This window comes from Ptiloglossa arizonensis, chromosome 11, assembly GCF_051014685.1.
Source record: "Ptiloglossa arizonensis isolate GNS036 chromosome 11, iyPtiAriz1_principal, whole genome shotgun sequence".
NCBI classification, from domain to species: domain Eukaryota; kingdom Metazoa; phylum Arthropoda; class Insecta; order Hymenoptera; family Colletidae; genus Ptiloglossa; species Ptiloglossa arizonensis.
In genome coordinates, this window is record NC_135058.1 from 6946927 (window position 1) to 6961527 (window position 14601).

The 14601-nt window shown below is 46.4% G+C and overlaps 1 protein-coding gene across 2 annotated transcripts in view; it reads left to right on the forward strand.

Moving 5' to 3' along the window:
- The window catches only part of LOC143152738 (zwei Ig domain protein zig-8), a 560480-nt gene that overhangs the window by 414309 nt on the left and 131570 nt on the right, over positions 1–14601 (forward strand). For both annotated transcript variants that reach the window (XM_076323170.1, XM_076323172.1), the window contains exon 4: positions 9275–9497. In XM_076323170.1, the coding sequence (XP_076179285.1) occupies positions 9275–9497 (223 nt within the window). The remainder of the gene's footprint in view (positions 1–9274; positions 9498–14601) is intronic.

The window sequence follows — 14601 nt, forward strand, 5'->3', positions numbered from 1 at the left end:
GCCCACCCTGTACATTTTTCGTGATATTTCCAAATCGCGAAAAATTTCCTAAAGCAATCGATCGTTCAATTTCCTCCGAAACTGAATTCCCCTTTCGAAGTATTACCGAGTGGATTCGCGAAATCTTTGGTCGCTCGTGCAATCAGCGAGAGCGCCATTCGAACGAATAAATTGAACAAGTTCCGCGTTCCCTCCTGTGCAAAGATCAGAACGAATTTCTTAAGCGCCGTTGGCGAAGAGTTCGCCTCTGTTTCGCAACGAAAGGACCGCCCCGAAACGCACCGAATGGACGAAAAACGCGAGACGTTTCGTTCACATTTCGAGGTTCGAATAGTCGACGCCAATGCGCGCGAGTGTCGGGACGTAAATTGTTCGCACGGAGCGACAATTGATACGCGGAGGTTATCTGCGAGGTGTGTTGGAAACCACGGTCGAAGGGTGTCTGTGACGTTGCCAGCGGGTCCGGGACAGTAGAGGACACACGTGGAACCCTATGGTGGGTCAACTATGGGAGTAGCTCGTGTATCATAAATGATATACGCTGTGTGCGCTCGCTGTGACGCGTGCACACGTTGGAACGCGTGAAAGGAGTCGACGTTGGGACGTATGCATTTCATGGTGGGGAGCACCGTGAACACGCGAAAGGAAAATGACGGTCGGTAGGAGACCAGAGGCGTGACGACCGAGAAATAAATGGCAAGGAGGATTGTATCGGAGAGGAAACGAGAAAGTGTCGGGTTCGTTGAACGCTCGTTCGATCGGATAAAGGTCAGCCAGACTGCTCTCGAGGTCGCTTCTTAAACCGCGAATCGTTTCGGACACGATTCTTCGATCTTAGCGTCGCGCTGTGTTTGGAAGCCCGAGAATGTGCTCGCGGAGACTTCCACAAACAGACGAGAAGTAAAACGTTAGAGGTGGGTGGGGGTAATCAAACAGTACGGTGGGAATAGCCACTCAGTGGCCTCGAGTAGCCAGTTGATTTTGATCCGACTTAGAAGACTTATCGGTAAAGCTACCCGGAAAGCTCAAAGACAAAGACGTTCCGCTACGCGAACAAACAACCTTTTGGGATGGAATCGGTTATTATTCTGAAACTTCCGGGAACAAAGGTTCCATAATTGGGACCCTCTGGTGTCGAGTGCAGTTCCACGGAGGAAATAGAACGAAAAAGGAAGGAATGGACTTCGCAGTTTGCCAGGGGATTCGTTTGTGAAGAGATGAAAATCTGTAACGGCTGGAAGATATTGGGCGTTCAAGGTCGTCGTTTCATCGAGACGATTACTCGGACCACGGTACGCATCTGTTCTCGTGAAAATGGAAATCGAGCGTGATCTGACGCGTGATGGGGGCGGTGACCTTGAGCGGCCAATACTTTCCGTCTACAGTTTAAGAATCGTAGCGACCGAACGATACCTTCTTTCTAGAGTTTACTCACTTTGGATACGGGAGAAAGTGACCTCGAATAGTCAATATTTCCTCTCCTGAATTTTTTCAGTAATCGTAGCTGTGGAAACGTGATGAAGTAATTCTTGCGTATAGAAATATTTAGCGTCGAGAAAATAATTGAAAGAAAGAGATCAATAATCGAAGGATTAGAACCTGCGGCAAACGGAGATTTCGTCGCATCGATGGAAATCCTCCGATGTGTTCCATACCGAAAGGACTGCCGTGGTTGTCGAGGGTGGATTTCTTTTGCGTCGAAACCGTTTTTCTTGATACGCTTTGCCAGGGACAGAAGGCGACGGAAAGGGAGGCGGAGACTACGATATCAGAGAAACAAAGGGGAAAGAAAATAATGTAAAAAGGAAGAGAAATGGAGCGAGGAAAGGGAGTGAAAAATGAAAACAGGTGCAGAGGGAATACTGCAGAAAGGAAGACAAAAGTGGAGGGACAGAGAGTGAAAAGAAAGAGATGCGAGATATTAGACACGGAGAATGCAGAAACGAGAAAGAATAGCGCGGAATAAGGGAATAGGTCACAAAGACGAGAGAGAAAATTGTCTGTGACGTGTGACACCCTTCTGGGACACTATTAGTATGTCATAATGTACGCGGTATGCTATAATATATTCATTCGGACATGTGCAAATGCGTATACGTGACGTAAAAGAAACGGAACGGTATGAAATTGTTTTTTCGCCCGCTCCTCTTTGACGTTTAGCGGAATTTAATTCATGTACTTGTACCAGCGTATATTGCGCGCTCCCGCACTCTTTCCCGGATTACGTACAGATTACCTGAAATGGGTTTGCACTTCCTTTCTTTCTTTTTTTTTTTTTAATTTTCCTTTCTCAAACTGCTCTTTATCTTTACGCGTTCGTTTCCAACGACGTATACAAATTACAACACGATACGATATTCTTATTCGCGATTAAAAACTCAAACGTGCCACTCATCGTACGATACCCTCTGAAAACGACGAAACAACGTAATAACATCGTTACCAATGGTAATTTCAATTATCCCCGAGATTGTTTCATTTCATTTACACGATAAACAATTCCGTTCGACGCGTATCCTTTATCGAATCACACCTTCGTTTCGCAATTTGAAAGAAAAATCGAAATAGCACGTTTCGAGATCCTCGATACCGATACACTCGAAGCTGAACACTCGTCGATTTAATCGTCCCCTACGAATGGTTCAAACCGCCTAATAAAATATTTCCCGAAAATATCGATCGAGATACGACCGAACGTTCCGTACTCTGTTTCTGTTCGACCCTGTTGTAATTCGAGCTTGGTCCCGGTTCGTAAAGCGTTCGTCCAGATCGTAAACTCCCCTCGTAAGTATAGCGATACGCCACCGTGGAAGACCGTCACGGACCGAGATCCACGCGATCGTTCCGACTGCACTTCTACTCGCAGTTTCCTTTGAGGGGACGCGTCTCATCCGCTCCCTTATCTCTCGACCGTTCCCCTACCCTCGTCCCTTTCCAGGGTCCCTCTTATCGTTTCGGATATCGCGCGGCCGCTCGCCGAACGGGGAACATCTTCTCGGAACAGTTCGGCTCCGAATTTCGTCGACGACGACTCACCGACTCGAAACGATCCCCGCCGAAAATTTCCGAAGGTACGCGATAAGGATCGCGGAGCAGCGATCTTGAATCCGGGCGAAACGATCGCTGCCACGTCGGCAGGGGGCGAGGAGATACGCGTAAACGAGTCGTCGCACCCTCCCTCCCTCCCCAACTCTCGCTCACGGTGATCTCTGACGATGTCGAGGGCAAACGTTCGAACTCGACATCGAGAAATTCCCGAGGAAAGTAAAGTCTGTTATTTCTCGACCGACGAAAATCGGTTACCGCGTACCCTCGACGATTCGGGAGACTTTCCATGGAAAAAGGAAGCGGTTTACCGAGGAACGCGAACCGTGTACGGTGAAAATCGCGTTCGATTACCGGTGAGATCGTTCGTCGAGCAAGTCGCACTCGTCGATGGGTTTTCAAAGGCGTGAGAACACACTGCAGCGCACTCGCGAAACGGACCACGAAGCACCGTCTTCTCGCGTTAATTGGGACAGTGCGTCTTTTGGTGAGCTAATTAGTTGCGAGACATGGCGACGAATATTGCGTCTTTGGATACTTCCAGGGGGAACGAGAGAGAACGTGGCAAACGTTTGATGATAAGTCGATCTTAATTATAATATTAAATCTGGAACAGAGTATTTTTCATACAAGTCTAAGGAAGAATTTCTAGCGAGTGAATGTATCGTATGTATACTTTCTCGATCTTCAAACGATGCTAAGAAATTGTTATTACAGCTTAGACCGCGTATTAGATCGCGAAAGAATTTTTCGTGGTCGATCGACAACCGGTACCGTTCCCTTCAATTTTATTGAAATTTTCCTCCGCTGGAAACGCAGAGCCCGAGCCGTATTTCTTCTTCGTTGTACGTTTTACGCGACTCTGAGCGGTCGAGTCGGTGAAAAATCCACTCGGTCGTGGATGGAAATCGAAGAGAAACGTTTACGTCGCATTCGTCCCGGTAGAGATACGTTTATTCGAGCGAAGTGTTTCTTCGTTTTTCGCGAGGGAAAGCGTGCCGCTATACGGGTGATGCAATTAAACGGGGGTATCCAACGAATACGGAGCAGCAACGATCGTAAAGGACGATTTTGCACACTGACGCGTGTGTTGCATTAACGTCCGTTCCTGTCTGCAATTGCCCCGCGGCGGTAATAAAATCGTAATGGATATACGAAATTTACGGAATTTCATATTTCCACGCGTCGTTCACGAAACGGCATTGTGCGCTCGCTTCTTTCTTTCGGTTCGCGTACCGGCCGTTTTGATTTACGATCGTCAATGCCAAAAGCCCTTGCAAAAAAAAAATATATATATTGAATTCCATTCCGCCGTAATTCTCTCGCAATAAATTGATCGTCCGCTTCATCGTCGATCGTGTTATTTATTTCCAGTCGCTGCACGCCGCACCACGCGGCCTCCACGCAGATAAATAAAAATTACTCGTAGGGATCGAGGCACGTACGTAAACGGGACGCAAACTCGAAATACGATCGTGTTACGCGTTGTTCGCGATTAGGGATAATTGAAGGCTACTCGCTGGAATTACTCGATTCAACCGTACATCGCTTTTACGATATTTAAACAATTTTGTTTCTTTGCCTGGTTTCGATGTCCTTTAATCTACTGTGAAAAAATAATATACGTACGTGGTTCTTTATATGTGTATGATTTCTTTTTTTGTTACGATTTGTATAAGTCTTCCCTCCGGAAGAGAATCTCTTCGCAAGGACTTTCATACCGAATAACTCAATTTCGACGATCGTTGAAAATAATCTCGGTAAATTTGTTCTTGCTACAGATACAAAGAATTCTGTCATTTATTTCGAGTCGAATATTTCCATTTGCATTCCACAACCGTGATCGTTTCACTTGGAAGAACAAAATTTACCTTCGTATCTCCTTTACACCTCTACCTACTCAGATTACCATTGGCTTGTGTCTCCTTTCGAAATGAAGGAAAATTTTTCCGAAAGATTTGCATCCATCGCCAAAAGTGAACGAGGTTGTTTAAACTAGCAACGGCTCGTTGGTAATATAAACGGACCTTTACTCAAGCCGGTTCCAAGTATCGTTGGCGCGTTAGAAGTTGGCCGGTGTCCTAAGAGCTAAAAGTCCACTTCGTCCATTTCGATCGTGACACGACTGCTGCGCCCCTTCGCAAATACGTAGTCACCATTGGTTAAGTTGTAGTAGACACGCGTAGTAGTTCATCGTTTGGCGAGAAACGGGAACGAAACACGAGAAAATTAGACCGAAAACGTATCCGAGTTGCGTTCGCGAACTCTGTCGTCGTATTTCTGTTATGATTTGTCTCGTTCGCTTAATAAACTTCTACACGTATCCAACTTGGGTTGATATCTGCTCGCACGACCAATAGACACGCATCTCGTTTGCTAAACAACTCAAGCGTTTAGTTTCAAAAACGAAGAAACAATATGTATATGGTAATGGGTGGGAAAATGTGGTCTTGCGTGTGGTCCGGAGATAATGTGAAGCGTTTGAGGTAGACGAGCGAGCGAAGTGCGATCGAGATTGAGGAATTTTGGGTGAACGTGTCGCTGCTATTTCTATTCATTTATATAATATGCGTATATTCCAAAACTCTGTTAATCTTTTACCTTTATTTGTAAAAATTGCTCTACATATCGTGGAATAATTTATGAAATTATAGATAATTAATAATTTGACAATGGCCAGATAACAGTAAAGAAAATGACTATGATACTACTCTCTACAACGCTTCACGACTCTCGGTTCAACACTCTTCGATTCAACACTCTTCGATTCAACACTGCACGGTTCAACATTCTTTGCTCAACAGTGCTTTTCCTTCCGAGAAAGTAAAAGCCCTTACCCGTTTTTCCTCACCCTCACCACACTCTCTACCCTCACACGTTGCTCCTCAAATTTCGCTAACCGTACACGCGAGCAGTCGATCACCTTTTCGTTGGGTCTACTTCGACCCGTGCCGACTTCTACTTACTCTTCTATCTCCCTCTTCCATACACAATACTCAAAACTATCTTCTCTTAAAGCTACGTTCTCCTAAACCTGCCCTATGCTAAAATTACGATACTACGACATATAAAAAAAAGAAACCTATCGAATAGCGACAACAGAAGGTCACGACCGACACGAGTGAGCGATTCCCATTTCCCACCTGACCTTTTAGCTCGCAGGACAACGGCCAACTCCTAACGCGTCGATAATACCCGCTCCGTATCGTCGTCAACCTCTCAATTTTTTTTTTTCCTTCGATCAATCGTCCTTTAAAAGAGGAGAAATCTAATCATCTCGCGTGCCTCGAATCTCGTTACCCGCCACACGGTCCTCCTTGGAACTGATCTCGCGGATTTTTGAACACGCTCGTTACGCTTTCCCCGCGTCGAAAATATTCCTTTTCCTTGGCGCGGTGAGAGGATCCAGAACGGGAAGAGGAAGACGCAAAGAGGATTGCCTCTTCCTTCTAATTTCCTCGCGCGTTCTCCACGATCCGGGAGCCAGGCAGGCAGTCCGCCGCAAGTGTTAAGCATCGGCGCGGCGCGACGCGGAGCGTCGAGGTATTTTCCACGGGATATGCGTGTCAGGCGTTACAAAGGGAGCAAATATTTACACGTCGCCGGCTCGGGATGTCCAATTATCGCGTCCCCAGGCGTTTTATCTCGCGCGCTAACTTTCCGACGATATGCAAAGCGGCTCTATTAATTTTCCACTACGCCGGGAACGACGCGACGGGGAACGAGGAACTTCTGTATACCCTTGAAATTTCCAGCCCCCGCCCTCCCCCCTGCGAATGAAAATTCAAATCTCTCGTGCATTATGGAACGCGTTTCAATTAATTTTTAATGGAGGATCACAATCGCGCCGGCCAACCGACCGAGTTTCGCCTCGAAATCACACGTTAACGCGTACAGGGAACGTTATTAATCTTCGTTGAGGATTTTTTACGAGGTGTTACACCGTGCTCGAGGATGCCCCGTTCAGGAATAACGCGGAACGCGACCATCCAACGGGATCATCGTTCGGAATCGCCGCGTAGGTCGTTCTTGCGACACGTGGAGAACACGTCTTTTTAAGTTTCTTCAAGGCAATTATTTGTACAATACAAATTGCACAGCGATCTACGACCAAGATTTGAAACCTGATTTGCGTACAGTGACGTTTCCTAGAGTTGGTACTTTGGCGGCGGTTTGAAGATGTTTAAGATAGGAGAGAACGGAAATAGGAAAAGGAAGTGGGGATAAGCGTTTCATCCCGGGCCTGCTAGTGGACTCGTCAGTAAGGCATCCTAGCAGGCCCTGCCTTATACGCCGGGACATTGGAAGATCGGTAAGAGGTCGTATATATAGCGATCGGAGCAGGTACGGGAACTTGCGGGAAACGGTTGATGGTGAGTTTCCCTCTGGTGGCAAGCGTGGGTAGTGCCGCCACATAACCCCCTTGCCAGTGGTAAACGATACTTTGAAGTTCCGTCCTGATGTCCCAGTGGCGTAGGTATTTGTTCCGTTGTTCGGTGGCACAACAGGCACAGGAGGAGGTTGTCCAGAGCGGTGGAAGAGAAGAATGCTTTTCTTTTTTTTTTCGTAGTAAGGCCCAGCTGCTGTCGATTGCGGAATACGCGTGGCGAGCATCGTTTGCTCAAGCCGCGTTTTCGCTTGTTGTCCGACGTTGATGCGTGCGCGGTACCAGTATTTATGAAACGCATCGGTGTGGTCGGTGAATAATGTCGACAAGCTGCCTGCTGTCCTCCTGGGGTTGATCCTGATGGTTAGCCGGGAGTATAGCGTTCGTGTCGTCGCTGGCAGGTCGAGGAGTCAACCCTCGGAGAGGGGGATTTACGAAAAATCGGCCTTTACGTTGCGTTCCTTCCATCGTCTTGTGCTGCACCTGTACTGCTGCTGTGCTGTTGTCCAGAAGGTTGCGTTGTTCTTAGACGGGGTCACCACTTTGGCGGCGGTTTGAAGATGTTTAAGATAGGAGAGAACGGAAATAGGAAAAGGAAGTGGGGATAAGCGTTTCATCCCGGGCCTGCTAGTGGACTCGTCAGTAAGGCATCCTAGCAGGCCCTGCCTTATACGCCGGGACATTGGAAGATCGGTAAGAGGTCGTATATATAGCGATCGGAGCAGGTACGGGAACTTGCGGGAAACGGTTGATGGTGAGTTTCCCTCTGGTGGCAAGCGTGGGTAGTGCCGCCACAGTACCGTTCCTTCGAATTTAGAATACATTCTATGCAAAACTGGTACATCGCGTGTCCTATAATATTCTTAAGAAACTTATATCAAACCACTGGACTCGAGGAAAGACTCTCGATCGTCGGCTAATTTAATCTAATTTTTAGAATTATTATAGATTAATTTTAGATTTTTAATTAATTTTAGAAATGTTACGTAAGTAATGAATGAAACATCTAAATAAAAGAGCGACGTTCTAAAGTAAATACACGATTTCTGTTTACTTTCGGTGTAAACTGTCTCGTCGAGATTTCGATTTCTCGTGACCGAGAAGTTTCTCGAGCGCGAAGGGTGAATCTAACATTCAAAAATCGCAATTTCGTCGTAAATATGAAGAGTACCGATCGCAGTTGCCCTTGCCTGTACAAATGGCGTCTCGCGAAGAGCGTCTATAGCCATCCGCCGTAGCGAAAGGGTTAACAAAGAGCGTTCCCTGGTTGCGCAGGAATCGTCGCGACTTTGGTAATTAACAGCCCCGGTGCGCAGCGTTGTTGTCGCGCATCAATCCCCAAGGACCTCGCGAGGAATGAAATTTTCCGGTCTTTCCCAGAGTTACCCGATGCGGCGTCGTTCGCGCGTGAATTTCGCGGAAGGACTCAGACCCTTTCCAACCGCTAAAAAAAAGAAAAAAGTAAAAAAATGCACCAGGGGATGTTCGGTCGGGCGGAAAAAAAAGAAAAATCAGGTAAAAGGGGACCGAGAAAGGCGCGAAACTCGAAACGAAGGTCTGGGGGATCGCGAATCCCTCGCTAAATGTCGTTCCCGGCTTTTCGCTAATTGCCGGCACAACGCACAAACGAGCTACTTCTAATTACGCGGTGCCGCTTAATGGGAAACCCTTAACGAGGGACAAAAGAATCGGGCCCGCGAGTTCCACGGTGCGCGAGAACTGTTTAAATCTTTCCGCGTTATCGTGTCCCCTCTCTTTTTATCCCCGCAACGCCGGGCCAACGTATAATATTCGTAGAAATCGTTCGATCGAACACGATGTTATTTTTCTCGTCCTCCGCAGATGACGCTGCAAGTGTCCTGGGTACGGCACAGGGACATCCACTTGCTCACCCTCGGTCGTTACACGTACACGAACGATCAACGATTCAAGGCGATCCACAGTGCACAGTCGGACGACTGGATGCTTCAGATCAGGTATCCACAGCTACGGGACAGCGGCTACTACGAGTGCCAGGTATCCACGACGCCGCACATGAGCCACATCGTGCATCTGAACGTAATCGGTGAGCGTGAGTTGGTTTTTTTTATCGATGTCTGCATGCACGATACGAACAGCGTGGAACGATACAGTTTTCGACAGTCGGCAAGATCGATCGAAAGGAAACATTTACTGTACGGTGAGACGCGGTGGTTAGTGATACCGAAAGTTGCTTAATTATTTTAATATAAACTGCCACGAGTGGGAAGTTTTAAGGGAATCGAATAGTCGGGTATCTTTCTGTATTGGAAGAGTGTTGGACTTTGCTAATCCAAGGTCATCTTCATCGAACCCTATGAGTTCGGAGACTTCGTATCTGGTCTCATTAGTGTCTGACTCGCTTCTGATCGATCCAAAGTCTCCTGTATCGCGTTTTACATATTTGAAGACATTAATTTCAGGTCTCGCGAGTTTGATACCATCTCTGTCCGAAGTCGTCCGCGTCAAGTTCCAAAAACATTGATATCTCGTTCGATGAGTTCGATGGCCATTGTTACAGACCCGATAGAACTCGCAAGACCTTCCAAACCCTGTCTCTTCTTCCCTCACCGATACGTACAATTTCAATTCCAAGAAAGCATCACGATTCCGTAAAACACCCGACTCGAGTAGATCGATACTTGAACTCCCGTGTCTTTAAAGCGAGCCGTCACGGTCGATTCGTTACGGTGCGATTTTAATTAAGCGCGCGCGGGGAAACGCGCGGCTAATTACAACACTCTACGCAACAATTAGTTAATTCTAATCTGAATCTGGCCTAGTTTCGGGACCGTTGCACGAAATTTAAGCCAAGCTTAAATACTGGCGCGTTGCCAATTGAACACCTGGGATTGGTTGATACCGATTTCTAGTTAAGCCGCAAAGTCGAACAAGGGTTTGATTACGCGAGATTACTTCTCCGACTTGAATTCCGTCTGGCCGAGCTCCCGACTTTATTTCTCGAGAAAGCGGTACCAGCGTGCGCGAACACATCGCGATAATTTTTATCGCGCGGTTCGCCACGGTTCGGGAATTTCCCGCTCGGAAACTCCTCCGTTCGCGGTGGAATTTCAAACGCTGGGACGAAATTTATTTTCGGCTCGGTGTATGGATTTGAATCGTCGACGAGCGGAACGTTGTTCGACGCTTGTCGCGATACGTCGAACGAATCGTCGCGTTTAAAAGTCGAGCCAACCTGGAACCCTTTGGCGAGACGCACGGAACCGGAAAACTTTCCAGGGAAAATCGTCTTTTTTTCCTCTCTCTCTTATTTCCCGTACAAAGACGAGCTCGCTGGACGTTCTTCTACGAAAACGCGGGGATCGTTTATCATTCCCTGGCCCTTGACCCTCGAAGCGACCGACCGAACAAACGATTCCGAAAAAGCGGCGACTCCGCGCGCTCGACTATGTAATTCTCTCCTTTGTCGCGTAATTACTCACGATCGGCGGAGCAACGAGTTTGTAAGTTGCTCGTGGCGATTCGTGGAGAGCAAATCCGGCGGAAACTGCGCCGATAAAGGGCCGCCGATAGTTTCGTTAACGATGATAAATAGTGACAAAGTTCGTTCTACTCTTTCGCTAATAAAAGTTTCTCGTTCGGTTCTCCCCGGACGAGAACTCGCGACGGAACTGAATCATTCGTAACTAGTTTCGGTAAGAACAAATAGCGTTCCATTGTTTTCGTTCTTAATTGTTTTACCACGCTTGTACAAAGCGTCGCGGAACAACGAGAGATTAGAATTCTGGAAAACACCGATTCGCGATCACCCGGTTCGGTGTTGTTTCAAGATCGTGTCGCAACGCCTTATCGGAGTTGTGCTTTCTTCGACCAACGAAAATATCGGGAGAAAAATATTGTGTTCCATTTTTAAAAGTTAGGTTACCAGTGAAAATATCTTGGGAAGAAAACGGACCAAATTTTTCCACGGACCGTTATTTCGTAAACTCGACCGTTCAAAGCGAGCGCTCGTTCGTACGTTAGAGAAATAAATATCGGATACGATCGTCGTAGATATTTCCGACGATTGTCAAGAGTCTCTGACTTGTTCGCGGTAAGAGAGAGTCGAATGGACGTTTTTTTTTAAATATTTGTCTTCGACGAAGTGTCCCTTCCGAAATCTTTGCCCTTGAATCGAAACGAACGCGCAGTTTACAAACGATTTCGCAGTTGGAATAGGGTACATTATGAAACGCCACTCTCGAGTGATTCCCATTTTCCAAATTGAATCACTCGAACCGCACACGGCAAATGAACAATTCGATCACTGCTCGAAAGGAAGCCCGTATCGATGCTGATTCGCGCCGATGTAAAACAATCGCGGAATTCCGGGGAAAGAATTCGGCGACGCTCGTTTCAGAGGAAATTGCAAAGCTTTTAGTAGCAGCGCGCGCGTTTTCAATTTGAACGAAAGCGACCGACAGCCCCTTCCCCTCTGGCCACTGCTGAAAAATTACATTATTCATCGGACCAAGAGTGCATTTTCGAAGTCCGTCTCTTTATCTATTAAGCGAAAACATACCATTATTCTCGATCGAGTCAACGTTTAACAAAGAACACGCTCGACACCTCCAATCCAACACTCACTCTCTCTTTCTCTCTCTTATCACACCGTCGATACAATTATTCCAGCAAAATTTACATTTCAATTACCGCGCGCATTTCCGCTCGGTCGACCCTCGAAACGCCCGCGTCGCGAGAAACGCAGCGAAGCGTTACCAACTGCGTTAGAACGAAACAATTGCGCTAAGATCCGCGCCAGCGTTTGTATTTCTATTTCTCGAAGCGGATCGGTCCGTTGTCGCGTAGAAAACAGGACGCAATTCACCCGCTTTGTTAACAACGTTTACACTTTGCGGATCAGAAATTTCCTCGAGAGCGTGCGTACATAAGAGATATAAGAAACAAAGAGATAAAAAGAAAGAGAGATAGAGGCTTGAGCCAACGATAAGAAGCTCGAAGAAATAGTCGCAGTGGAAAGTCACGTTGATGAAAAATAACACCAGGATCCTTGTTAGTATTTTCATTAACCTTTATTAGCGACAGGAGGAGGCAGGGATCGCAAAAGCAAAGTTTCCCTCTTCTCGTTTTATCTACGTGACCGTATTAAGGTCAAATTTCTGACCGTACAACCGCATTTCAACTTGTCTGACCATACACACTCGTGTCTACTTGTCTGACCATAGATCCATAATTGTCTGTCTGTACACTCGCATTCCCACTTGTCTGACCATAGACGGATGCAATACCACTCGTCGAGTCATATACGGGGTCCTACTACTTGTCCGACCATATACAGTGGTCATACTACGTGTCTGGCCATAGACGGGTCATACTACTCGAGCACTGTAGCAACGTAGAATTCAAATATCAACCACTTTGTTAATACCGAACCCAGACTATTGCCACAATAATCAAATTAAAGTTCAATCCTTCCACTTTCTTTCCATTATGGCCTATTTGACTAAGCTGAGTCGGAATTACGTTCACAGTGTAAAATCTCTCTTGGTGGCGGCTTAAGGAGACGTTATTAAGGAACGGAAAAACGTTTGAATATTAGTGGGTGGTGAGGTGATTCGAGAAGTATGATACCACTCAGAAGATTGTTAGAAAAACAGAGTGGAAAGACACTCGAGCCATATAATAAATAAACTTTACGAAACTTTCATCCGAAGACAACTACGCGAAATAATACTTCCAAACGATAGATACAGAAACAGTCGAATAGGAAATAAATCGAAAATTCGAGTCATTGGGGAACTTAGCACTACGTGTTAATTTCACCGATACGATAAACTCGAACTAGATGTTAACAATGATAAAACGAGAAATAAAAGTGTCGAGGAATTTAAAAACGTTCGAGAAACGAACATAGGTACGGAAAATGTTCGGGAAATACGTCTTTGTCGGTACCATTTACATAGGATACGAGATAAGAAGTAGAAGACAGATTGGCAGAAATGGGAAATTACCGTGCGTCTCGGGACATTGTAAATTAACGGGTCGACAAAGTTAATCCCCGTAGCTACGTTATCTCGACATTTTTAACGATCCCCTTGAATTCTTCGAATTCATTTGCAGACCGCCGCGCAGGAATTTTCCAAGTACACTCGAAATTACCGAAACCATCGATTAATTGCAACGAAGAAATTGTGCATTGGCAAATGTTTGGCCGCGAAGCTCCGGTGTAATTCGCGGGGAAATCGGTAAATTGATTGCAGGCAGGTAAATATTGCCGGTTACTACCTTCAGGTAGATAGATTCCGAACTTTCGGTACCGAACCGGTTCGCAAATATTTCCACTTCCTCGGGCGGTTCGGTGCTTGCTTGTACAGGAAACCCGGCTCCTGTTTACACACCATTATTGCAGCGTTGAACTTCTTTGCGATGTCTTCGCGATTTAAAATTGTGCACTCGTTACGGGAAAAATCGGATGGACTACGGTGCGAAACGATGTTTCCGCGTTGGTTCGTTTTCTCTCTCCGCGGTTTATTTTCACCCATAGAAATGCTAATTGAATTCAACCGTCCGTTAGAGAAAAGATCATCGAAACGCTCGGGAACGTTGGGAATAGACTCACGTTGAACAGGTTCGATTTATTTTTACCCCAAAAATAGTATACGCGCTTCGATTTGCGGTAAAAACCGGTCGGTTGAAAATCAAGTTACAAAAATCGTCGTATCTCCCCCTTCGATTTTAACCCTTGTCCTGCCACGCCTGGGTCTTTCTAGACCCAAAGAAGAAAAAGCACGACGAAACAAGGGTACTTTTCTTCGAAATATTTGTGAGAGCAATGTCGAGTTACGGATCCGTTTGGACCCAAGTATGATCTTTCCCGTGGTCGTTCAAACCGCGAGGGTTAAAAGACGGTCGTTGCGATTCGTTCGATCGTTTCTTTCGTCGTTTAATTTCCCTTTCGGCCTCCGTTGTTTCCGTAATCGGCCAACGATACTCCGGAAAAGCTTCGACTTTCTTGTAACGAGGTTCCCTTTAATGAACAAAATGGATCGGTCGGGGGCGTTAACGTCCGCAGCTGCAATTACGAGACATTGAACACCGGTGGGTAGGTCTCTCTCACTCACTCTGTTTCTCACCTAGGTGGAAATAAAATGAGCCGAAGAAAGGGCGCGAGAGATCTTAATTCGGTTCGG